Source organism: Acomys minous (genome assembly GCF_964271855.1).
Source record: "Acomys minous genome assembly, chromosome: 10".
NCBI lineage: Eukaryota > Metazoa > Chordata > Mammalia > Rodentia > Muridae > Acomys > Acomys minous.
The window spans coordinates 114079234-114104318 of NC_140491.1; the positions used below are offsets into that span (position 1 = coordinate 114079234).

Below are 25085 nucleotides of genomic sequence, written 5' to 3' on the forward strand. Positions count from 1 at the left end.
TGTGTTTGCTAATGGTGGACCATACGTCCCAGAAGGACAGAGTCAAAGAAAGCAAGAAACAGTGATGGGTTAAGCTTTACAGAGCGCTAGAGGATGGGGTCGGTGATGAGGAGCCTTCTGTGGTGCTGGGGTAGAAGTTGCCCTGCTTTAGTTCTGGCTGGAGAGGAGGGTGGGGCTGGAAGTTCTAGTGCTAAGCAGTAAGGCTCTAAGAACCTCTCTCTTCAGCCACTGCCAAAACTAACAGAGCAGCAGCATCGTCTAAGGCTCGGATTCTCCATAGACTTTCCTGCCCAGCTGACTGCATTGTCCAAACTTGAAGCCAGATTCCTGTGAGGCCTTAGGGATATGCTTTTCTTTGCCCCAAAGGACCTCCATGGAAAATGTGTACAGACAAGTGAAAATATAAAAAAGAGACAGTTCAAAATCTCCTTAACCTGCCTGTCCAGGACACCTAGTTCACCTCGTGGGAAGCAAACACTGACTGATAAGGCTCGAGGGTTCCTTCTGGAAATACGCAGACATGCACACGCGGTCTGCATATATACTCTAAGTCTTTCGTTTGTTTGTTTGGGCTTTAGTGTTTGTCTTAAAGATGACTTCTGAGCTAAGTCTAATGAACTGGGTGGGATCATCTTCCACAATATGTAACTAAGATGTCCGTTTCACTCTGATTTCAGTTCAGTGCTTTCTGATCAGAGAGGTTGGGAAAGTGCAAATACTGAAGCGACGCTTCCATTTTTTCTGTGAGCTGGTATTTCTTGTTTTTTTTTTTCCCAAGAGGTTCCATGTGTTTTCTTGGTTGTAACGCATGGTTATAATGGTAGTTTGACCTGTAGGGAAATTACTGTTGCTTGTTGTATGAGCGAGAAAGACATATTCCATGGTGTCCTTTGCCTTGGGCTTTTATTTAAGGAATTTTCTTCATGCTGAAATTTCTCAGTTTTATGTATTTACCACTGAGTTTCTCTAACATTTATTCTATGGCCTCTGCATCTTATGTCATATTTAAAAGTCTTTTGGGACTTTAAAATGCCTACCTTTTTAAATTTTCATACTTTAAAAAATCCTACCTGAAATTAATTTTGGTAAAAGTAAAATTGAAACTTTATTTTTGCTCCAGTTGGCAATCCACCTGATGCAACATCATTCATTAATTAATCAGGCTTTTCTCACAGATTCTGTTATTAATATCTTGGATGGTTCCTGTTCTGTGCTAGGGTTTAAAGCCAGGGCCTCATGTGCATTAAACACAAGTTTTCCCTGAGCTCAAGCCCAATCCCATCCACAGACTTCAGCGCCACGTTCTCAGCTCTCAGATGCTCAGATGCTCAGAATGCTGAATGTGCACATCCCAGTGATGCAGCCAGAGAGCTGTTTCCTTTACTCACATAGATCGCCTGGCTGTGGTTGTCCCTGTTTTGGGGGGATGTTAGGAATTGAACCCGAGGCCTTGCACATGTTAAGTAATCATACCTCGCACAACTATTAAAACCAATTTATCTGGCACCATAAATCCTCCTTGTGTCTTATAGGATTACATTAGAGTAAATTTACCTCAAAGAATTTTATGACATTCAATTTCTTTTATACAAAACATACTTAGGCATAACTAATTCTGTATCTCTCAGTACCATGTTAACTATTTTCAGGTAAACATTGAACAGTTGAACTGTCTCATCTTTTCTGTTGTTCCTGCCAACATAGCTTCCCTCCCATTCATCCCCTTACTTTATATTGGCTACTGAACTCAAAAGTACTGATTTTTGTACATAACATATCTTTAATTCTCCCGTTTTTCATCATAGGTTTTCCCTGTCATCTCTTAGATTTTTAGGTTAACAATTACTTTTATCAGCAATAATGATCATTTTACACCCCCTTTTATCCAACTGTTAGAAAAGTCCACTTGTTCCAGATCCTATCTGCACGGCTATGTAGCTGTAGTGATGAAAGACAATCCTGTCGGCTCTGGAAGCTGGGAGGAATACCTTGAGTGTTTTCCCACAGAAGCTTTTAAGTCGGATACATGTTACCACGTGGCTGACATGCCCATGCAGCCTGTTAGCATTCAGACACAAGGCTGATCCCAGTGTCCCCTTTCAGACTTGTGTTGCCCACGCTGATATCAACATCATGAGCACTCCATAAATAGAATCAGAGTCTTGCCTCTTTTCCTAGGCAACATTATTTTCTGGAACAATCGGAGATATCCTTTCCAGTGCAGCAGCTCATACTTTAATTCACATAATGGTTCACAGACTGACATCTGATTCAATAAAATGGCCTAATTGCTTTAAATGTCCGAGTGGATCAAACAGTTCTCATGCACCCATGGGAAAGTACACTTAGGATGAAAATTTTAAATTAGCAGGATCCAAAGTTATACAGAGGCAGGAAGCAGATATCACTAGTGTGGATGTGAAGGGGGATGCTCTGGCTTATACCTCTTTGTCCACAGAATTCACAGGCCCCTGGACTATGAACTCTGCTTGTATAACACAATTTTTTTTCTGTCCAGAATACAGTGTGACACAATAGGGACAAGCTAAAGCTATTGAATCACTTCTTTTGATATCAGTGAGCATCTTGTATTGTGACGAATTGAGCTGGGACCTCAGGAGGTCCACAGAGAGCAGTGTGGGAAACATGGCAGATGGGAAAGCAAACCTGTATCTAGAGTCTGCAACAAGAAGAGAAAACTGACTTTCTACAATGCCAAGCAATGTAACCAACAGAATCAACCTGCCACACAGTGATTGCTTAGCTCCTCTGGGACAAGGCACCACATGCAGGACTCAAGGCTGATATGCTCCCAGCGAGCAGTGCCGGTTGTTAACTCTGTTTCTCCCGTACCTGTTCCACTTTGTTCCTCCATATACCATGTCATCTTCTCTGCAAGGATCGAGATCCACATCCATGGAACATGGCATGCTATCGTCTCCTCGGAACGAATTCTCTTTGCCAGATAATTACATTTTAAAAAGACATTTTTTCTGTCCTTAGCTGTGGAAGTGTGCTTTCTGCTTCATCCTTATTGCCCTGACTGTTTGGCCCATGTCTTAACACCGTCTGTGCGCTCACCTGCACCATGCACTGGTTGCTGTCCACACACATTCGCATGTGCCAAGCTCTCCAGCCATCACCTCTTTATAGCAAGTAGTGAGTGTCTGAGATCATGGCAGCCAGTGAGCTTTCTTCTAAATGTCCTGCTTTCTGTTAGGCACACATTTGGTTTAGGTTGTGATGCTGCGGCAGCTCACTTTCTGCTGTATGACGGAGAACTGTCTACAAGGACAGCATTGTCTCGCACTCACTCAGGGCAGAGGCATCTGCACCTTGCTTTGAAAACAGGTAATTACAAATTAAGCAGCTATCCTGTTTTTTTTTAAGTGGCCCTGTGTTTTTTAGCAGAGAAAGACCCCAAATTGCAGAAGCAACATCCTCTTCATAAAAAGACGGCATGAATTCTGATTAAAAGACTGAATTGAAATCTATGTTAGTTGAGACAAAGATAATTGGCATGTCTCAAAAGCATTATGAGGAATATTTTTGAGAGCTATGTACTCCTCCAGGCCTAAGAACCACTAAGAATATGCTGGTTTTAATTAGAACATTTGTAACAGAAGTATCTGGTTGTCACATCTTTAACTAAGGTGCCAGTTTTGCCTCGGTACTAGTGGGACAGTCATCATTACTTGTCACCTGTCATAAAATGAAGTACACAACACCATTTACAGTTTTATCGGAAATGTCTAAAATGAATCAGATTAAGCTCTTAACTGAAAACTCAGTTTTATATATTCAAAATTTTTTATTCAGAAGACAAAAGAATGGGCTAAATGACACAATAAAGAAGCCACCACGTAGTATGGGGCATCTCCTGGCATCTTAATAGAAAGAACCACCATAGATATACTGCACGGGGATGTCCAGCGGCTAGGAATGTTTAGACAATCCTTACATCCACTAAAGTGTCTACAAGACCAATAGTCTAGGCTCTTCCAAATTCAATGTCAAAGAAAAAAAAACCCACAACAACTGGGGAAAGAAAGAGAATATCATTTAAATGTATTTAATTAAATGAAATATTTGTAGTAGAAATTAGTAACAATACATTATAAATAAACAGGAACTTTTTTATATGGGCCAGAGATAAGCAGTTTTGGTAGAAAATAGTATCTGGGTATTTGTGAAATGTCTGGCTTTAAAGGTAAATTTCAAAGCATTCAGGCAGATATATTATAATGTCTATAATCTACTTTGTACCACATTGATACAGTGTTTAAAACAAACATGGGAAAACATGAAGAAGTATAAAATCAAGGTGATGGGAATACAGGTGCCATTCCAGTTTTATTTTTATTGCTGTAATAAAATAGCCTGACTCAAAAGCAACATAGGGGAGGAGAAGGCTTGCTTATCTTACAGTTCCATGTTCAGTCCGTCATTACAAGAAAGTCACAGTGACAAATACCTCCTTTTTATTTACTGGTAGCACACACCATCATTTGAGAGGTTGGAAATATATTTATTTAATCATTTCAATTCCTCTTGTATTAGTACAACAGGGTTCCCTTGAGTCAAAAGCTTTGTGTTTCTGTTTTCTGCTGCATTTAACAGTGTATAGAAAATGTATTTGGCACACAGTAGATGCTCAGTAAATATGTGTGTGTGTGTGTGTGTATTCAGAGAACTAAAAAAATATATAAAACTGAGGTTCAATTGTATTAAAGAGACTTAATTAAAGAGATTAACACTAAAAAATATCTAACAGAATAATTTCCTAAATGCTAGAGTATAAAACAGACAAGAAGCATAAAGCACATACATTAATTCCTAAAGTAAAATGAAAAGGCCAAGACAAATACTTGATGGAGAACCAGAGATTATCAAAACCAGGCTTTGCGGCAGACATCTAAATTTGTTTGCAGAAAGGGTAAACATAGAGACAGGTAGCTGCTTCTTCCCTGCCAGTTAATCTTTTCAATATGCGACTGACTCTGCCTCAGTCTCACACTGGGCCTCTATGTCTACAGAGCTAAAGCTGGCAGAAAACATTTAAGAGATGGCGAATTCTTTTCTAAGTTAAGAGCAGTATAGGAAATAAATACTGATCCTTTTGCTCGGAACTTAGATCGATTCACTTTCCAGAAACAAATCAGTCGCAGAGCGAGGCTGAAATGCTGCCCTGAGTCCGTATGAAACCCTTTGCTTTGCACTGGGCTCAGTGTGATGTCCCTCGGTTCCACTGGGCATTCAGCCTTCATCATCTCACAAGAGAAGGGAAGACGCTGAGAAGCAGGTGGCCAAGAGGATGGCACTGATGAGCAATGAAGCCAAGGCAAAATTCACCACTTACTACTGCCAGATGATTCCGTAAGCCCATTTTCCATGGAAAGAACTGCAACTATTAAAAAAAAAATTAAAGGAAAAAAGCCAAACGAGCAAGGCAGGTAAGGCATGGTCCTTTAAGCTTTAAGAAAAGGATCGAGTCATACACAGATAACTCAAAGGGAGATAGCTTTTTTTTTTAATGAGGAAACGGGCATGTTTTCTGGACTGCATAGAAACATATTCACAGAACATGAGAATACAGAAACATATGAGGATGCATGCAAGATCAGTGGCTACAAAGAACTCAGTGATCAACATTTTGGCAAACTACAACACCAGGTATCAGAGTCAGGACCTCATCTGGGAACGGGCTGATTAAGATAAAACTATACTGAGACACTTAAATCCTCACCCCTTAGAAAAAGAGAACTTTACAGTGGCAGCCATCACATATTCATAACTGTACCATAGTATGAGCACCTCCCTCATTGATAATCCCGGGTTTAAGTAGAAGCACGAGTCAACATTAATATGCAGCTGACTGGAGTCTCAGTCCCTGGGTAACCTCTCAATTCACACTGTGGACTAGAGACCTTTTTAGCACGCCAGTTTGCAATGGACCAGCAGCGTAAAACAGAATGGCCAACTGCTCCTCTGTTAGTAACAAATGTGCTAATATGTACTAGTTTAAACTTGATCTATCAGTGAGTCAATGAACCGTGAAGGGTGGGGGTTAATCAGGGTGTTCTCCAAACAAAGGCTCCTGAGCGCTGTAGGGACGCCACCCCCAGACTCACATCTGTGCTGTTTTGAGTTCCCTGCAATGGAAGTGGCACCGGGCTCAACACAGTTAGCAGCCCGGAATCCTGCCGTTGTTTTGTAGGTACTCACAACTATTTCACACAGGAAAGCAAGCAAATTGTAGGAAAGATAAAGCTCAGACAAGAGAAACAAACTCACCAGCTAACCCTGCTGCTAGAGAGCTTCTGAGAGGAAATTGTGCCCTGTTAATGAGTAATGGGTGACGAAAGCCTCCCACTGAAGATCTGCCTATTTCCCAGCAGAGTTTCGAGGAGGTGCTATTCTCTTTTAGGTAATTTCTACTCAAATGCATTGATTTCCTGTTATTGTCAAATAAAAACATATGTGTACTGATCTTTACTCCCAGGGATCTAAATAATTCTAATGCCACAGTTTGACTTAAAGTAAAAAAAAAATTACACTCAGATGCAGTTTGCTAGTGTAAACAGATCTCTTTTCCTAACAGCCAGCATGAAGGGAGCAGCAATTAACAGAAGGAATCAGCCGCCGGTGGAATGAGCACCTCAGCACTTCAGGATTTAGACAACCATGGAGCCAACACCAGCCAGATTGAGAGTGAACACGCAAGAACGGAGAGGCAGAGAGAAGCGGGTTCGCCCAGTAGATCACAATACTTAGGATGTAAAAATTATTATTATTAAATACAAGTAACATTTCAAGAGTCTAATTTGATGGTATAATTGGACATTTACTCACCCATCAAAGTAGGAAATTACAAGATAACATATAATAATTCATAAATGTGTTCAATGTAATGGTTTCATCTAGTTAGCAAGGTTTATTAAAGCAGCTCCTCTGGGTCATTCCTAAGTGCTATAATTGGATGTGGGTTTTTGAGGAAATGTTCTCAGTCATCTGCAGGGTCTCAAAGGCTTGTGCCCAGCAAAGGAGCAAACACCCAAGTGAAGAGACAGCATACAGAAAGGGAAAACCTTTTCCAACCACACATTAGATGGCGTTAATACCCAAACCATAGAATGAACTCCCCAAATCAAGCATTCCAATCAATAAATGAACAAACACACAGAGTACATAGTTCTAATAATTATATATATGTATATATATATACATATGTAAACTATTTAAAAACTGACGTTGGGGTACCTGTGCCCATTTTATACATGTATAACACAAGCCCTGTTAGCTGTGGCTCTGGAAATGACATGAAAGAGTCCCTGGAAATATTTTAAGAACTAGAGGGCCAGAAAATCTTCTGTGAGATAGTCTCTTCTAAAACAATGAGAAAATAGGACACAAAATAGAGGAGGAGGGAAGAGAGGGTGCAGGAGTTGTGGAGGGTCTCAGGAATAAATATGAAAACTGTTCAGCATCATATCCATCAGGAGATACAAACTACACCTGGAGCTTAGTGGCCGCTGCTTGCCGAGTACTCACGAGCAAGCAACCACAAGGCATAGGCTCTGGTTTGATTCCCAAGCAAGAAGAAAATTAACGTATATTATAACATAGTCAGACAACATTAAATGTGATTGAATATCTATTTAACAAAAAGGCATTAAATAAAGAAGGAGAGGCAGAAACTAAACTTTTGGAGAATATTCACAAAGTACATAGTCATTTAAGACAGCAGAAATTATAATAAAAACCATTGAGTTAGTAATATACTTAGAAATTTAATTTCTGTTAAGCAGTATCTAGGAGAAAGGGGAAATGCAAATAAAAACTGTACAATTCCTTAAAGATTATAGTAAAAATATTTTGGATCTATGAGCTACATTATGTACAGCAGTGAGAAGTTAGGGCCTTTAACATCTGCATCAGTGAAATAAGGGTAAAAGTGAATCTCCAAGTCCAAAATTCAAACAACAAATGAAACCCAAAGTATAAGAAGGAATAGAAAGATGAAAGCAAAAATGAGTGACCTGAAGGGACTGAGTAGGTCAAGTTAATAAATAAGAAGAACCTGTAATCCCAGCCCTCGGGGTGGAGGAGTGGGGGGGTCACACCCCCAACCCTCGGGGTGGGGTGGAGGGGTAGGGGTGGGAGGTCACACTCCCAGCCCTCAGTGGAGGGGGGTTGGGGAGTCACACCCCAGCCCTTGGGGTGGAGCGGGGTGACACACTCGGGGACTGCAGGAAAGACCTTGACTTGGAAGCCAGCAAGACCACTCACTGTGTCACACACAAAAACGTCCTAGTACTTAGAGAAAAAGAATAAAAAAGTAAACAATAAAATAATTTAATAATTGAAAATGGAAAAGCAGCTGGGTGTGGTAGGACATGCCTTAATCCCAGCACTCAGGGAAGCAGAGGCAGGTGGATTTCTGTGCGTTCGCAGCCAGCCTGGTCTACAAAGCCAGTCCAGGATAGCCAAAGCCACACAGAGAAACCCTGTCTCGAAACAAACAAACAAATGAAAATGGAAAAACATAATATGCATTGTAGTTGATGGAGAATTTTCAGATCAATAGAGAAGACATTTCCAGAAAAAGATGATGCCCTTAACCTCTGCCGGAGTAAAATATGAAAACAGGATGAAATGGACTATTTCTTGTACAAGTTGTCAGAATAGTTTCTAAAGATGAATTCATCAAATACAGAAGACATATCTGTCATCTGTGACAGCACCAGGAGGAGGTGGTTCTATGAGGTACTGCCACAAACCCCAAGAGAGCAGATTACACAGTGCTTTGTGGAGCGCTTCAGTGGATCACGAGAGAGAACGCAGCAGGTCTAAGTCTCGATCCCTGGTGAAGAATAACCGGCTCCAGTGTTCATTCCCAGCGTGGGCTCAGGGGAAAGGCTCAAGATTACAGAGAGGAGTAGCTTCTGTAATAAGATGGATAGAACATGCCTATCCATCCCATAGTAGTCAGGATAGAGCATGCCTATCTATTCCATCATAATCAGCATGCAGACTTCATGCAAAAACACAAGACACATCATATTCTCCCAAGGAGGAAGGCAAGGATGCTTAGCATCCTCAGTGAGACTTTGTAGTAGAGATGTGGGACACTACGGTTAGCTGTAACTCAACAGTTAGAGGTATGCTACAGTTTGGACCCCAAATTCCTCCACTGGTCCCTGTGCCCAAAGGCTTCCGCTCCAGCGTGACTTTACTGAGAGATGGTATAAATCCCACAGAAGGGGCATCTGTCAATATCTAAAAGAAAAAAATATATATATACAGGTAAACTTAACTTTTGACTCGGGAATTTACATTTAGAAATTCATCTTCAAAAGTTAAGATAGGACATTATTGTATTACCATTTATGATAATAGAAAAACATCAAGACCTCTCCCACATAAAGGTATTATGTAGTACAAATACATGTAGTACGGATAACACAAAAATGTTGTTTGTTTGAGACAGGGTCTTTCTGTGTATCCCAGGATGTCCTAAAACTTGCTGCATAGACTAGGCTGGCCTCAGACTTAGAGAGTCTCACCTTGCAATGCAGTCTTCTGTAACACTAAGACACCTAAGAAAGTCCCTATGAAATTGTATGGCGTGATTGCTAAAGGGCAAAATAATAAAGAGTTTAGACTTTGTGTTATTTTTTGTGTGATAAAACAAACATCTGATAAACATACTTGTAAGTGGTAATTTTGAAATAAAACAAAAACAACAACAACAAAGTAAACCAGAAAACAAATACAAGTGGTTGCTTCCAAGAGATAAAAAGGAAGAGGCAGAAAAGATATAGGAAGAGGTGGGGTTTTTGTTTTTCTTTTGAAAGCGTTGCCTATGTCCTATATATGAGAATTGTAAGATAAAATCATTACAAATGATGGAGAAAAAGCAAAACTGCATATGAATAGGAATGAAATCAACTCTGCTTTAGCCAGTGTGAAGGGGAAAGAAAACCCAGCCATTACTCCCAAAATGCATCTCTGGAGGGTGTGGTCAGAAGAAAACTATCCTCAAATAGTGAATATCTCAGAAGGCCTATTTTTCACATGGTCATTGCTACTGTGAGACTAGTCATAGGGCTGAGGAAATGGGTAACGCTGCTTTGAGAGCAGCTCTGACTATGGAAGGAGAAGGTTGGGGATATGAAAAGGAGCGAAACAAGGAAGATCAACATAGAGCCCTTCAGTGTTTGACAGGAAGTTTCACATTCCTGCTGGCCCCCATGCTGCCTGCTCTGTGACTCCAAAGCTCTGACTCTCAGTGTTTGAGGCACAACACCAGAGATGGAGATCTGAGGGGAGATGATCCCTGGCTTAGGGGGCGGAGTCCTAACTATACAGAAACTGATGTAGCTGGGCTGCTGGAGTGGAGGCAGCAGCGAGGGCAAACACAGAATGACTACATGGTCTCAGAAGGAAAAACGGGGAAAGATCTAAGAATGTTCTGGTAAGAAATGATGTCATTCAAAAATAAGCCAATGCCATTTCTTTTTCCAGGAAAACCTGTCTCACTAGCAAAACCAGTTAGAATGTCTTCGAAATTAAGGATGAGAGAAACTGATTCTTTTTGTTTTTTTATTTTTATTTTTAAGTACCATTTTTATTATAAATTTTTTCAGATTACACCCCGATTTTTATCTCCTCACTTGTTCCTTCCCATTCCCACCCTCCATCCCTCCCTCTTTCACCATATTCCCCTCTGATTTTTAAAGAAGCTCTAGTATTTCTTCTCAAAGAGGATACCCTAAGATGATCAACCTCACAGAATACTTATTTGATCCTATATCAAATTAGGGTAACTTACTCCTTGTATAAAGAGGAACCAGTTTAATTCCGAGGAAATAGCTCAATGGATAAAGTATTGCAAGTGTGAGGACCTGAGTTCAGTCCCTAGAAGGCGTGCAAGAATGCCCGGTGTGGTGACACATAAGCCTAGCCTTGCGCAGGCAGGGACAGCCGGACCCCTGGAACACACTGGCTAGCCAGTCTGGCCTAATTGGAGAGCTCAAAGCCAATGAGAGCCTGCCTCACAGGAGACAGTCAGCGTAGACAATGTTCCTGATGATGATGCCCTCCTTAAGTCATCTTCTGGCCTCCATATTCACATACACGCTCATTTAAAAAAAAAAAAAAAGAGGTTTTTCAGCCATTAAAAGCTGCTTTATATCACTTTGCTTTTGTTGTGTATAAACTAAGAAATGATAACCATCGTATTTGATTCAATTTCACTATTTGTTGTTATGAACTGTTTCAACTCCTCAAGCCTCACTTCAAAACTCATAAGTAATTTTGCTCCTGTATTTCTATGGGAGTGTGTTTCTAGTTCTTGATGCCATTATGAGGATTTAATGAGCTAATTCATAAAAGTTGCTTACAGAGTATGTGGCACATAGTAACTGCTTAACGAATGTCAGTCATTATCATTAGCCTCTGAGTTTGAGAATAACGACTCTCTGATACTCAGTTAAGAAGTGGTGTTAGCGAATTCATTTAACAGCATGGAAACTTAATTCAACATTTGACTGGAAATATTTAGAGGATATTTGTTTGACACTCTGAATCTAATCACTTGGCAAAACCTGACAAAGCCTACCTAAATTGTTTCTCCAAGAAGCTGAATGATACAAAACACACTGTCACTGAGCTTCTTCCTTGCAGAACAATCTGACATTGATATTCCCGAGAATGAATATGCTCCTCGGCTTCTAGTCTCAAGACGCTCTGTCAATGCGTGGAACAAGAATATAATTTTCATGTACCATACAGCAATTAATTTTGAAATATAATTGTAATCATTACATGCAAAAACATAGCCCTCCTTTAGGATGAAGATGCCTCAGGGGCTGTCGAGAAGGAAGCCCTCGAAAGATTGCCATGATCACTCGGTTCAAGTCAACTGTTTCTAAAGGACCCATTCTAGCTCCCTGTCAGCCGAAAATGCAGTACCTGTGAGAGAAGAAGGTAGAAGAAGCCAGAAGGAGCCCATCAGCCCTGTCTGGCAGTCTCTATCAGCACAAACCAGAACTGGTGAGGGTGGCAAGGTGACTTAGGGAACAAGCAATGACCCAATGTGACTGGAGGACGGGTGCCGGTTAACTTGAGAAGATACGAAACAGCCGTGTAACTGTTCTATGTTCTGTCTGCAAAGACATCTTTATAAGTGTGGTGTGTAGGGATTTGTATACATGCATTAATGAAACCGAGTTGTTTGAAGCTGTCAATGTCATCGTTATTGCTCCCAGAAACACATTAGTTTACCTTAGGTGTCCTCTACAGGACACCCATCTCTGGGGCCATCTAGACCTATTTAGTCAGAGTCTCTAGGGTCCCAGGTCCAGGAAGAACAGGTCACAGTGAAGATAAGTTTTCTCAGAGGCATATTCATAGATCCTTTGGTATTTTCAGCTTCTCTTTTGCTTGATCACTTTAGACACACCTATTCCTGTTCTCACCTTGAGCTTGTGCTATCATGGAACTTCTCAAGGGTCTAACGCTACGGCTTGCTATGTTTGCAGGATGACACTTAGTGAATTTTCACACTGTTAATTGCCAGAATGGAAACAATTCAAAATGTGAGACCAACCCTGTTCAAGGCTTAAAATAAACTGTAAACTCTTCTGTTGCCTTATTCACAAAAATTTTGTGGTTGTTGCACTTTCTCTCCATTTATAATCTCAACTACAAGTATGGCCAAGTTGGAGTTTTGAATGAAAGCTTCTTTTGATAAGATAATCTTGAAGAGTTAAGTGGTATTGGTTTTGGTTCAGAATTTAAAAGAGATAAATTTCATTGTTCTCTTTCCAATGTCCAGTTCAGTAAGCAATAGATAATGCAAAAGAAATAAACATAACTGAAGCAAATTTATTTTTAAGCTCATTGTCAGTACTTGCCTTGATAAAATATAGTCTTTCTATTTGCAAATTGGTTTATAAGAAATATCTTATATAAAATTATTTAAAGGGAAAATGTTTAAATATTCTTGCTATGGGTAGCTTTGGTAAGTTACTATGCCAATGCTACTAGTAGTTCTGACACCATGTAGACAGTCTCTGTTGTTTGAATGCCAGGTGTGCCACCCATACAGATATTCAGACTTTACGAAGTTCCTATGTACCTAAGCAGGCGAGCATGGGAGGTTGCTGTGTGCCGATAGGCTGACATTAGTAGTGATGACACATTGGAGATTTGTCAAGTGTTTTTGTTCTGGATGACAGAGTCACACAGAGTTACTCAGAACAATAAACAAACAAATATATAAATAAGCCATGACAATTAGCTGAAGAGTTCGTGTGCAGTGAGTTCCCTATGATTTTTATATTCAGTCTTTGCTTGTTTTAAGCTGTATGCTATGATTTCCCAAGCATATCTCTACTCCTATATCAATGGCTTTTTAAAAAAAACTTCCTCACAAATTGCTCTTAAAACTCCTGGAGCTCCATCCTCTCCAGAGGAAGAGAAGTCATAAAAGACACCCCTAAGCACCCAGATCAGAGTCCTGATTCCACTGTTTTTACTCATTTTCCAAGTCACTTAGCAGACACCTTTAGAACTTTTTCATTAAAATAAAAAAAGGCTTATTCTGGTTCTATAAGTTTGTGCTGATGTTGAGGGCCCAGATGTCACTTGGGAGTCTAAGGTGCATACTTGAGAGCCCAAGGATGCTCATTCAAAACCAGATTATCATCTCTAGGGAAAAGCTTGGTGTGGGGTCCAAAGGAGCTTTCCAATGACCATTACTAGGGAACTCAAATATGTAAACATAGAATTGTGCCTAAATGGAATAAAAAAGGACACATCTTGTGTACACACACACACACACACACACACACTCACACACACATACACACTCACACACACACTCACACACACACACTCACACACACATACACACACACACACTCACACATATACTCACACACACATACACACTCACACACACACATACACACTCACACACACATACACACTCACACACACATACACACTCACACACACACTCACACACGCACTCACACACGCACTCTCACACACACATACACACACATACACTCACACACACACACTCACACACGTTTAAATTTGTGCATACTTATCTTTGTATCACAAGTACCTTTTTAAAGTCAGAAAACACTATGTTTGACTACTTTTGGCATAAAAAAACAACTTTAATTCCAGAATCAATGATCGGTGACTTTGATTTTCTTAACTTTTCTAGTGTCTTCATTGAACACTTGATCCATTCTTAAAACAACATGTTGTCTTATCTGTCTCCAGCGGAAATTTTTGAAAAGTATGTCTAAATTTAACTTTTTCTTTATTATTTTTACTATGTGTGGCTGTGGGATTTTGCAGGGGAGGGGGCAGTTTGCACATGTGAGTGCAGATTCCAGCAGAGACTAGATGTGTTAGAGCCCATGAAACTGTAGCTCTAGGTAGTGGTGAGCTGACTGGTGTGGGTGCTGGGAACTGAGCTCAGCTTCTCTTCAAAAGCAATGCATGCTTTTAACAACTGTGCCATCTCTCCAACCCCTCATGGCTTATTGTTTTAAATTTTAATTTATTATAATTTATTCAGATTACTTCCTGGTTGTTATCCTCTCCTTTGTATCTTCCCATTCCCACCCTCCCTCCCTCTTCCACCCTATTTCAGTCCTCTAGTCCTCTGACAGAAGGTGACCTCCTCCCCCACCATATGATCACAGCCTGTCCGGTCTCATCTGCATAGCCTGCTTCCCTTTCCCCTGAGTGCTACCATGCCTCCCCACCAAGGGGAAGCAGTCAAATTGGGGACACCAGAGTTCAAATCAGAGGCAGTCCCCCTCTCCCCACAACTGTGGAGAATGAGCTGTCCATTGGCTAGATCTGAACAGGGGTCTAGGTTTACTGTATGTACTGTCCTTGGTCGGCACAGCAGTTTGTGCAGGCCTCCTGGGTTCAGATCCACCAGCCTTGATGATCTTCGTGTAGGGTTCCTGGACCCTCTGGGTCCTTCCATCTCCCCATTCTTCCAACCACTCTCAGGAGTCCCCCCAGAGTCCAGCAGCAAGTCCCAAGATCTGTCCTGATCCTATGCTGCGTGGAGTTTCTCAGAGGACATCTATGTTGGACTAATATCCACTTATAAGTGAGTATATACCATGGGTGTTTTTCTGGGTCTGGGTTACCTCACTCAGGATTGTCATTTTTAGTGCAAATTTCAAGATCTCCTTGTCTTTAATATTCCATTATGTAAATATACCACAGTTTCTTTATCCATTCTTTGGTTGAGGGACATCCAGGTTGTTTCCAGATTCTGGCTATTGCGACCAAGGCTGCTATGAACATAGTTGAGCAAATGTCCTTGTTGTATGGTGGAGCATCTTTGGGGTGTATGCCCAGGAGTGGGATAGCTGGGTCTTGAGGTAGCACTACTCCCAGTTTTCTGAGAAAGAGCCAGATTGATTTCCAAAGTGGTTGTACAAGTTTACACTCACATGAGCAATGGAGAAGTGTTCTCCTTTCTCCACGTGCTTGCCAGCATGTGCTGTCACCTGAGTTTTTGATCTTAGCCATTCTGATGGGTGTTTGGGCGTTTTCTGTTTGTTTCCAACGCACAGCAGAGCCTGGTGCATGAAGTGTGTCACGTGAGTGAATTACACTGTTTACTAGTCATAAAGTTATGAGAAGTCTTCTATGACTCCATGTTGAGCAGGAAGCTGGCTGTGGGGACACATACCTGTCACCCTAGCAATGGGGAGGCTCCGAACAGGAGAGCGTGAGTTCAAGGTTAGCTGTGTAAACCTTGTCTCAAGAACACAGAACAGAAGGAAGGTAAAAGATGCTCTGTGCAAATGTGCTGAAAAAACTGGGTCAAGAGTGAAGTTAATTGACTTTTAGATTAAAAGGAAAAGTGTTCTTTTATATTTATAAACCTGTAATTATTTAGTCAATGTTAATTAGTTTTCAAATCTCAAGTATTTGATATTGCTTTTTTTCTTCTAGCTACTGCTGCCAACTTTTCCTTAAAATCTTATCACATCTTATTCCTCACTCAGATTCCAAGTATAATTGTTCATATTTAGAAATAACACAGTGTCAGAACTATATAAAATTGTAATTATTAGATTAATTAAGACTAAAGGAACACCCACTTGAGGCTAGAGTGCCTCCGTGTTTTTCTCCTTAGAGGAACAAGAGGAGGGAGTTGTAAGTGCTGGCAATAAAAAAAAATCTACTTGTTCAATCAGGACAAAATTCAAAATAAACTTGAATTCAATGCCATGTTTAAGAACAACTTGTTTTTACTAGCTTAACCCAGTTAGAGGTAAGATCTTTGTATTTGGATTTAAATTATGGTTCTCTGACATTTAACTGGAAGTTATATACATTTTTGAAATGCAAAATTTCTGTCACCTCCCAAATTTTCTACAAACAATAAACTCTTTAGATAGGGAAAACTGGGCAGGGGTGTAACCAATGAACAATCAGTCTCTGCCCAAACCCAAGCACTGTGTCAGAGGTAAGGAATGGCAGATAGAAGACAGGAAGGCGACGCATACACAAACCTAACTCCAGGGAAAGCAAACCAGGGAAGATCACAAAGAGCTGGTCAACAGGCCCGCAGAGCCTAGGGAGGACACACCTCCTCCACCACTTGTGGAAGAGGCCTGAGCCAACTCTATTGATTTTCAGAGGACACGCCCTTTATGAATGCATGGGTTATATAGATCTGAAAGGAAGGGTGTTGGATAGTAAGCTTGAGAAGAGAGGTCCCATATAATGGCAGAGAGTTTTGCAGCCTCAGACATGCCCTTACAGGAGATGATCCAGTCTGCCTTCAGTGGTACAGGAAGCTGGCCCCCACTGGGTGTTCTGGGCCCTGGACGCAGAAACGGAGCTGACACTTCCATCTTGTTTAGGTTTTTCACTCTCATCAGAGGCTTTCAACCCTTCTTGTCTGCACTGGTTGGTTTTAGACAGTAATTTATTTGCTCTCAATGAGCAAAGTAATTCTACACTCCAGGAGCAAGCTAGAGAAAATGACCCTCTGTACTTCACTGTTTCCCACTCTTATCTAAATCAAAAGTACAGAATGAGCTCCCCAGAGGCTGTTTGACAAAGATGTGTGGTTTATTTATCTCTGCAGTTTGACTAGATTTTTAAGCATAGATCAAGCTAAAACATCGTTCATTAAACTAAATATGTGGACAGTGTTCTCAGAGGCATTTTGTTTGGGTTTTAATAAGTCTGTCCTCCTAAAAAAATTACTTTTACCAAATTGAGGCTTGCCTGGATGTCCTGTGCTTGCTTGCTGTTCAGTTTGTGGGTGAGATACGTCAGAGTTGCCCGCAACCCTCTGGGAGAGTTCTCAGACCTTCGGCACAGGAAAGAGGTCCGCTCTCCTAAGCAAATGACACATTCATATTGTATTGGTCGTCTACCTACTCATGCTAGTAAATTAACTGAGATCTTTTGAGAGAAATTTAAAATAATAGCCTTGAAAAAGAAATCCATCACAATAGATACTTTTTAGTTTGGGACACAATTTTTCTTTGTTTGTAGACAGATGAACCAAATTCTGGCCTCTGTGTGCTCCCGCTCTCTAGGAAGGGAGATCATAAAGGGCTGAGGAGAAGCAGAGTCTCCCAGGCTCAGAGCACTCACTTCAGCTCACTGGCTATGGACAGATGCTTAGCAGATACACCATAGGCCAGTGTGTGTCCATACGATATTGTGGATCAGTGCTGCTGGGGCTGGAGCTCCTGATGTCATTATGACCTGCTTTCTGCCTCGTACGCAATGCTGTTACCCAAGCCCAAACTGCATCAACCACTCCAGCTACTTCAGCACTGTTCAATCTGATAAAAAATTAAAATGGGCCAATGGGAAAATAATCTATATAATCTCCAAGTAAAATGTTTTAATTAGGTACGTTCACTGGAAGGGCAGAATGGTTAAGTTTTTGCATTCAAAATATAAAAATGACTGAGCGGGACTTCCTCCCCTGTATATGATCATAGGGTATCAAGTCTCTTCTTGTTAGCCTGCTATCCTTCCTCTGAGTGTCACCAGGCCTCCCTATCAAGGGAACATGGTCAAATATGGGGCACCAGAGTTCATGTGAAAGTCAGTCCCCACTCTCCACTCAACTGTGGAGAATGTCCTGTCCATTGGCTAGATCTGGGTGGGGGTTCGAAGTTTACTGCACGTATTGTCCTTGGTTAGTGCCATAGTTTGAGCAGGACCCCTGGGCCCAGATCCACCCATCATAGTGTTCTTCTTGTAGGTTTCTAGGACCCTCTGGATCATTCTATTTCCCCATTATCCATACTTCTCTTGCCTAGAGTCCCAATAGGATGTACATAGGGGAGGGGAATAGTGTGAAAGCAGGAGGGAGGGAGGAATGGGAGAATACAAGGGATGGGATAACAATTGAGATGTAATATGAATACATTAATTTTTTAAGTAAAAAATAAACAATATAAAAGTAAATAAATAAATGAATAATTAAAAAACAAAACAAAAACTATAAAAATGTCACTTCAAAATTCTGAACACACTAAATCCATTACTCTCGCAAACACACTCAGGCCTTAGCCTTCGGGAAAGTGTCCAGCACATAAATATACTTTCCTCACCATGTGTGGATAGGAGGCAAGTCAGTTCTAAAATATGCTCAAGAGAGATGTGAGTTAGTACAAAGAAGATTCTAAAAATAACTCACAGGGCTGGCAAGGCATGTCAGTAGGAACAGGTGCTCCCCTGTTCCTGCCTACCTGAGTTCTAGCCCCAGAACCCACGTGAAGGAGAAAGGAGAGACCCAATTGCGTAGAGTTGTCCTCTGACCGCCACACCTAAGCTGTGGCGTGCACATCCACACTCACATACTGAAAATGCACACATATATAAAAATAATAAAATTTTAAATTTTTAAATGCAATTAAATTATTTTAAAACTTGTTATGGGGCTGGAAGGATTACTCAATGATCAAGATAACCTGGGTTTGGTTCTCAGCACCCAACAAGGCAACTCACTGCCTTGTAACTGTAAGTGCAATTTGAGGGGATCTAAATGCCCTTATCTGGCTTCTAGGGGCACTGCATGCACACGCCGCACATATATAAATGCAGACAAAGCCCTTATACATATAAATAAAATAAGTCTGTCTTACTTAGAATTTCCAAAACTTCTTCATAAATGTGGCTATTCAAAAGTTAATTTAGAATTCATTTTATAAGATCAGGATTACTCAGATGGCAAAATCAAACAATGGTATCACCAAAAACCTAAAGATAATACTTTTTATGGATACTTATGGAAGAATTCTTAAAGTTGTACCAAATTTATCCAATAGCGTAGTGAAAGAATTCTGTTTTATGACAAAGTGAGATTTATTAATGAATGGAAAGATAGTTGAATACACAATTATCAATCACTATACTATGTCAGTCACATTGACAAAGTAAATGGAAAAATTAAATGATTTTCCCAGCTGATATAAGAAACACCTGACAAGATACATGATGCCCCTCAGGATGAAAATAAGACTAGAAACAGAAAGTACAATCAAATGTTCAAAGAGAAATTCAGAGAAAAATAACTTGTGATTTTAAAAATCATCTTATTTTTATTTTTATGAGTATGAGTGTTTGGCCTGCATGTATGTCTGTGTACCGTGTGCATTCCTGGTGCCCGTGAAGGTCAGAATAGGGCCTCAGATCTCCTGGAATTGGAGTTACAGATGTGTGTGAGCCATCATGTGAGTGCTGGGTCCTCTGGAAGACTAGCCAGCGCTCTTAACCACTGAGTCAGATCTCCAGCCCCCGACATGTGATGACACTTACCTGGATCAAGGGGGCCTGCATTCATTGAATGTTCCTGTGATGAGTACTTACCTTCCAAAATTTTCTTAAACTGTTGGAACCATATGCCGCAGTGGTCTTCACTTAAGTTAATAAGATCAAGGGTAGAGTCCTTTAATTTGTTTTGGGGCTCCTTCAAGCAGATGAAAAGTGTGATGCCCAACAGCGTGCCTCTGCCAGGCTGCTTTACGGAACAGCGCCTCTTCAGCCTCACAGAGAATATATCCTCAAGTTCCAGGGACTCTTCTTTGCCCAGCAGATCACACGTGGAGCCACCTAACAGAGAAATGAAAGGCTCATTCAAAACCCCCGCTTCTCCAGTAGGAGTGTAGGAAGAACAACTGAAACCCACAGAGCCTTTATCACTTGGGATCTTATGCTTTTGCCTTTTTTACCTCAGTCCCTGCATGAGGTGGGAATGGGAGAAAAAAAGTTAAGTCAGCTTTCCCCAAGGATAGCGAAAAACTGAAGTGTATGGCAAGAGTGCCTGTTGCACACTTATGACCTTCAGAATCTTAAAGACACCCAATGTATAAACAAAGCAACATTTTAGTAATAAATTAGCATTACTTATGGAAAACACTGACTTTGCTCATGGTAAGTCTATGATGATGCTGAGTCATCCTGAGTTTATGATGGCTTACTAAAGGAAAGATGCATTACCGCTGAAGCCACATGTGTGCGTATGCTATGAAAGCAGAAAGCAACTATTTAGGGCAAAGCAGGGCACAGAATTCAGAGGGCCGCATTAGTGAGCGACTGAAGGCTGCTGTGGGTCTTGCAAGGCTTCAAAGGAAGCCTCAGAGGGATCACGCTACTCCCAAGGCATTTAAAACAAGCAGGGCCATTCATGGGGACATAAAAAAGAGCCAGCATCTCTATCAGCCAGGCCCACATAACAAAGTATTCCAAGAAGCATACATATGTGTGTATGCCTGTGCATGCATGATGCAGGATAAGAGGACATGCCTGAGCAGTGTCAGGAGTCCCTGAAGCCTGGGAAGAAACTTAACCACGAAGATGGAGGCACTCTGCACCTTTAATTGCCAAGGCTTCTTTGCAAGCCGCATCAAGGAGTACGGCCTCCTCTCCTAACCAGAGTCGAGTCTAGTCTGGCTGCTGCTCACTGAGCACATGGAAGCTCCTGAAAACAAGACAAGAAAATTGCTTTTCTCCACCATTAGGTAGGCAGCAGGGAGATCAGGTAAACTCAAGTCCATTTTTCAAATCTGTCACTTTTCGAAGGGTCAGGTTTCAGGCCTGGATGCAACTGACTGCTGAGCTTTTTTTGGGGACATAAGAATCAGCCCTCTCCCAGGGTCGATTCCGTGGGGTTTTCTCTGGCATCTAGACATTGCATAGCAAAGAAGGTAAGACAACCATATTACTACAGTCACCACCTAAACTGATAGAGTGAAACTGTTTGACCAAAATGCCTTTTCTTTAAACATGGGACACACACACACACACACACACACACACACACACACACACACACACACACACACGATGACCGGGCATCACACCCAGACCACGGTCCTCAGAACTCCTCTGTGTTCTTGTGAGGGAATAAGATGAAAACTGAAGAACACTTGGTAATTTCATAAAAGTATTTACCTCAGTTATTCCTCCTGGACGAAAGTCCCTGGGCCAATCTTAGAAGATGGTGTCCCAGCATGATTTCCATTGGCTTGCTTGGTTATGTCAACAGTATGCCTTTTTACATTCTTCATCTTAGTCAAGTACATTGGTCATTGTATTTTGATCCTAAAACCTGTTTCCCATTGACTCATCCCTGCAGCCTGACTCCTTTGCTTTACAGAACCTACAGGTGTCTTTGAGAGTAGCTTTGGTTTCTCATAGCTGAACAGTATTTAGAGGTTCCTCAAGGAGTCCTGGAGAGGAAGGCTGGCTAGCACAGCACCAACTTGCCAACAGTCATCTGATGAAGGCAATTCCTAAATTGAGATTCCTTTTCCTCAGGTGATTCTTGTTTGTGTCCCCTTGGCAAGCACTCCCCAGCGCTGCAAAGGGAACTAAGCTCAGCCCCAGAGAGGGGTCGTATGTTTGTACATGCTGAGCTTATTAGGAGCTGTGCTTGAGTGCCAGGCAAGCGGGTCTGTGAGCAAACTCCCTGCAATGTGTGAGGGAGCCAGAGCTCATAGATGGGGAAGGAAAACGGGTGCATCAAAAGCTCAATGAAACCTTCACCCAGTGGTCCATAACAGACTATGTGATCAACTGTCTGCACAGCTAAGCCTGTCTTCCATGTGGAGGTGCTTCTAGGGAGATGCAGGTAAATGTCACTCAGGTGAGGAACGTGTTTTGGCCTACCTATGGATATTTCCCCCTAAGTCTATTATTCAACCACTTAGTGAAACATCTTCTTATTTTCCATTTGTATTTATTAAGATTTGTTATTTCATGGCTTGGGGGGAGGGCTGAGGCTTAATCATAAAGAACTTGATGTACAAGCAGAAGGATGTGAGTTACCCAGTAGCTAAATAAAAGCCAGGTGTAGGCAGTGCACAGTTATAGCCTTTTGGGAAGGAGAGGACAGAGGCAGGTGGATCCCAGCTCCTGGCTCGCCATCCATCTAGTCAAATTGGTGAGCTGCTGGTTAGTGAGAAACTCTGTCTCAAAAAGCTGGAGAGCAACAGAGGAGATACCCCATGTTGACATCTGACACCACATGCATGTGTACTCAACAGCACATACATGCAGACAATATACACAGACATGCCATACACAACAGCACATATATGCAGACAATATACACAGACATGCCATAAACAACAGCACACACATTCAGACAATACACACAGACATGCCATACACAACAGTGCACACATGCAGACAATACACACAGACATGCCATACACAACAGTGCACACATGCAGACAATACACACAGACATGCCATACACAACAGCGCACACATGCAGACAATATACACAGATATGCCATACATAACAGCGCACACATGCAGACAATATACGCAGACATGCCATACACAACAGCGTATACATGCAGATAATATACATAGACATGCCATACACAGAGAGGGCGGTTCCCTCCCACTTCTTTTCCTAATTTCTTCTTGGTTGCTCAGCTGTCACTCATCAGTAAGAGTATCTCAAATAATCTTGGCATTAGATCCATTTTTTATGTGTGTTGCTAATAACCTCTTATAATATTGGTTACAACCTGTGTTAATTAATCATTTAGTTTTATACAGTAAAACATGCAAGAAATGTGTCCAGGGGAAAAGAATAGTAGAAAAGCAAGGGAGAAAATAAAATAGCCACTAAGAAAAAAAAAAAGATAAACCCCACAATTTTAATTTGTAATCTCATACCACATAGTTTGAATTCTTCAATATGCCTGTGTTCTGCTTAATTATTTAAAGAATCATTCTTAAACCTCTTCTACATCACACATTGGGACCATAAATATTAACCAATAGCTAACATCACACTTGGTAATCAAAAACAGAGATGCCTTTATAGGAACAAGAATGCCTACCACCACCCTTGCTACTGCTCACGTGCTAGACACCCTGGCTGAGTACTTAAGAAATAAAATGACGACCAGGTGGTGGTGGAGCACGCCTTTAATCCCAGCACTCTGGAGGCAGAGGCAAGTGGATCCCTGTGAGTTCGAGGGCAGCCTGGCCTACAATGCGAGTCTAAGACAGCCAAGGCTACACAGAGAAACGCTGTCTCGAAAAACCAAAAAGAAGAAAAAGAAAGAAAGAAAGAAAAAATTAAAAAAGAAATAAAATGACATAATTGATGAGAAGGAAAACTCAACTTGAATTACAGGCTATAATATAATGTTTTACAAGATTTATGTGAATCAACTTAATCATTAGATATAAGGAAAATGCAAATATACCTACATCCAAGAAGATATAATGGGGAAGAAAAAATTCCTAATCAATCAGTAAAATATACCTTTGAATAAGCTAGCAATAATTGATGCAGGAGTTGAATGAGGAAGGAAGCCCTATTCCCCTCCCCTAGACCTCTGGAGATGGCTCCTCCTCCATCTGTCCTCAGCCTATCAGGTCTCAACTCGTCACAGTAGCCTGCATCCCCTTCCTCTATGTGCTGCAAAGGCCACCAGCCAAAGGGCAGAGATCAAGTCACTGGTACCAGAGTGTGTGTATCAGAGGCAGTCCCAGATCCCCTCCCCCTGCCAACGTGGGGTGGGAACTGGAAGATAAGAGCAAGAGGATAACAATAGGGATGTAATATGAATAAATCATAATAATTAAAAAATAAAAAAAGAAAACCCTGGGAATTACTTTGTAGAAAAGAGTGATGTACCACCGTAAGTGCATGATTCTTACCTGAAAAAAAAGAATTCACTGAGAGGCAAGTGAGTGAATAGAGACATGCTAAGCGCCACGACTACATCCCGTACAGGTCTACAGTCTCATTGTTCAAGAACATTGATGATACAACTCCAGCCAGAACCCCAATGGAATTTTTTTATGTTTGGATGAGCAAAGAGTGTGTTCAAATGATTTGCAAGTTCTCTGGGAGTAACAGGCTGTATTAGCTAGAAAGGGGATCTAAACACAATGAAGACAATTGCCTTCCCAGTAGGTATAATTTGCAAAATTGCAATAATTTCAATATCTAGAAACAGAAACAAGTGGACCAGAGAAAGATATCTACACATTTGAAAATTCACTAATGTGCCTATTGTGGGACCTAAACTATGTGGAAATGAGTGGAAGGTGATTGGAAACTTATTACTCATTTGAAGAGATAAAAATAAAACCTTATCTCATAATTAATTTACAGCAATATTTTCAGATTAGAAATTTATATAACCTTAAGTTAGAAATATGCCAAGCATAACAAAACAGTCAGACGTGCATAGATCAACTTACCTGGCCTAAAATTTATTTAATCACTTTAAAAGTCCTAAAGATTCATGAAGAAAAGTCACAAAGAGAGCAAAGGTCAAAGAGAGTTATTTGCAACACTTTCATGGAAAAGTACATGAAAGACTTGGGCAGGGATTCCACAAGAGAGGGGATGCAAATCAACCAACAAACATATGAAAGAGTTCAACCTAATTAGTAATCAAAGAAATGCAAATTCAAACAACAAGACTCCACTCTTTGCCTTTTAGATTGGCGTGGGATCAAAAATAAGGATGGGTGATGGCGTAGCTAAAAGGAAGTGGTTTTGGTGCTGG

General features: G+C 41.0%; 1 protein-coding gene across 4 annotated transcripts in view; it reads right to left on the reverse strand.

Moving 5' to 3' along the window:
- CERKL (CERK like autophagy regulator) overlaps positions 1-25085 on the reverse strand; it is a 105694-nt gene that overhangs the window by 42722 nt on the left and 37887 nt on the right. For 3 of the 4 annotated variants that reach the window (XM_084800174.1, XM_084800173.1, XM_084800176.1), the window contains exon 2: positions 19906-20148. The exons of the other annotated variant lie outside the window; for it this stretch is intronic. In XM_084800174.1, coding sequence (XP_084656300.1) covers positions 19906-20148 — 243 coding nt within the window. The remainder of the gene's footprint in view (positions 1-19905; positions 20149-25085) is intronic. 4 annotated transcript variants of the gene reach the window in all.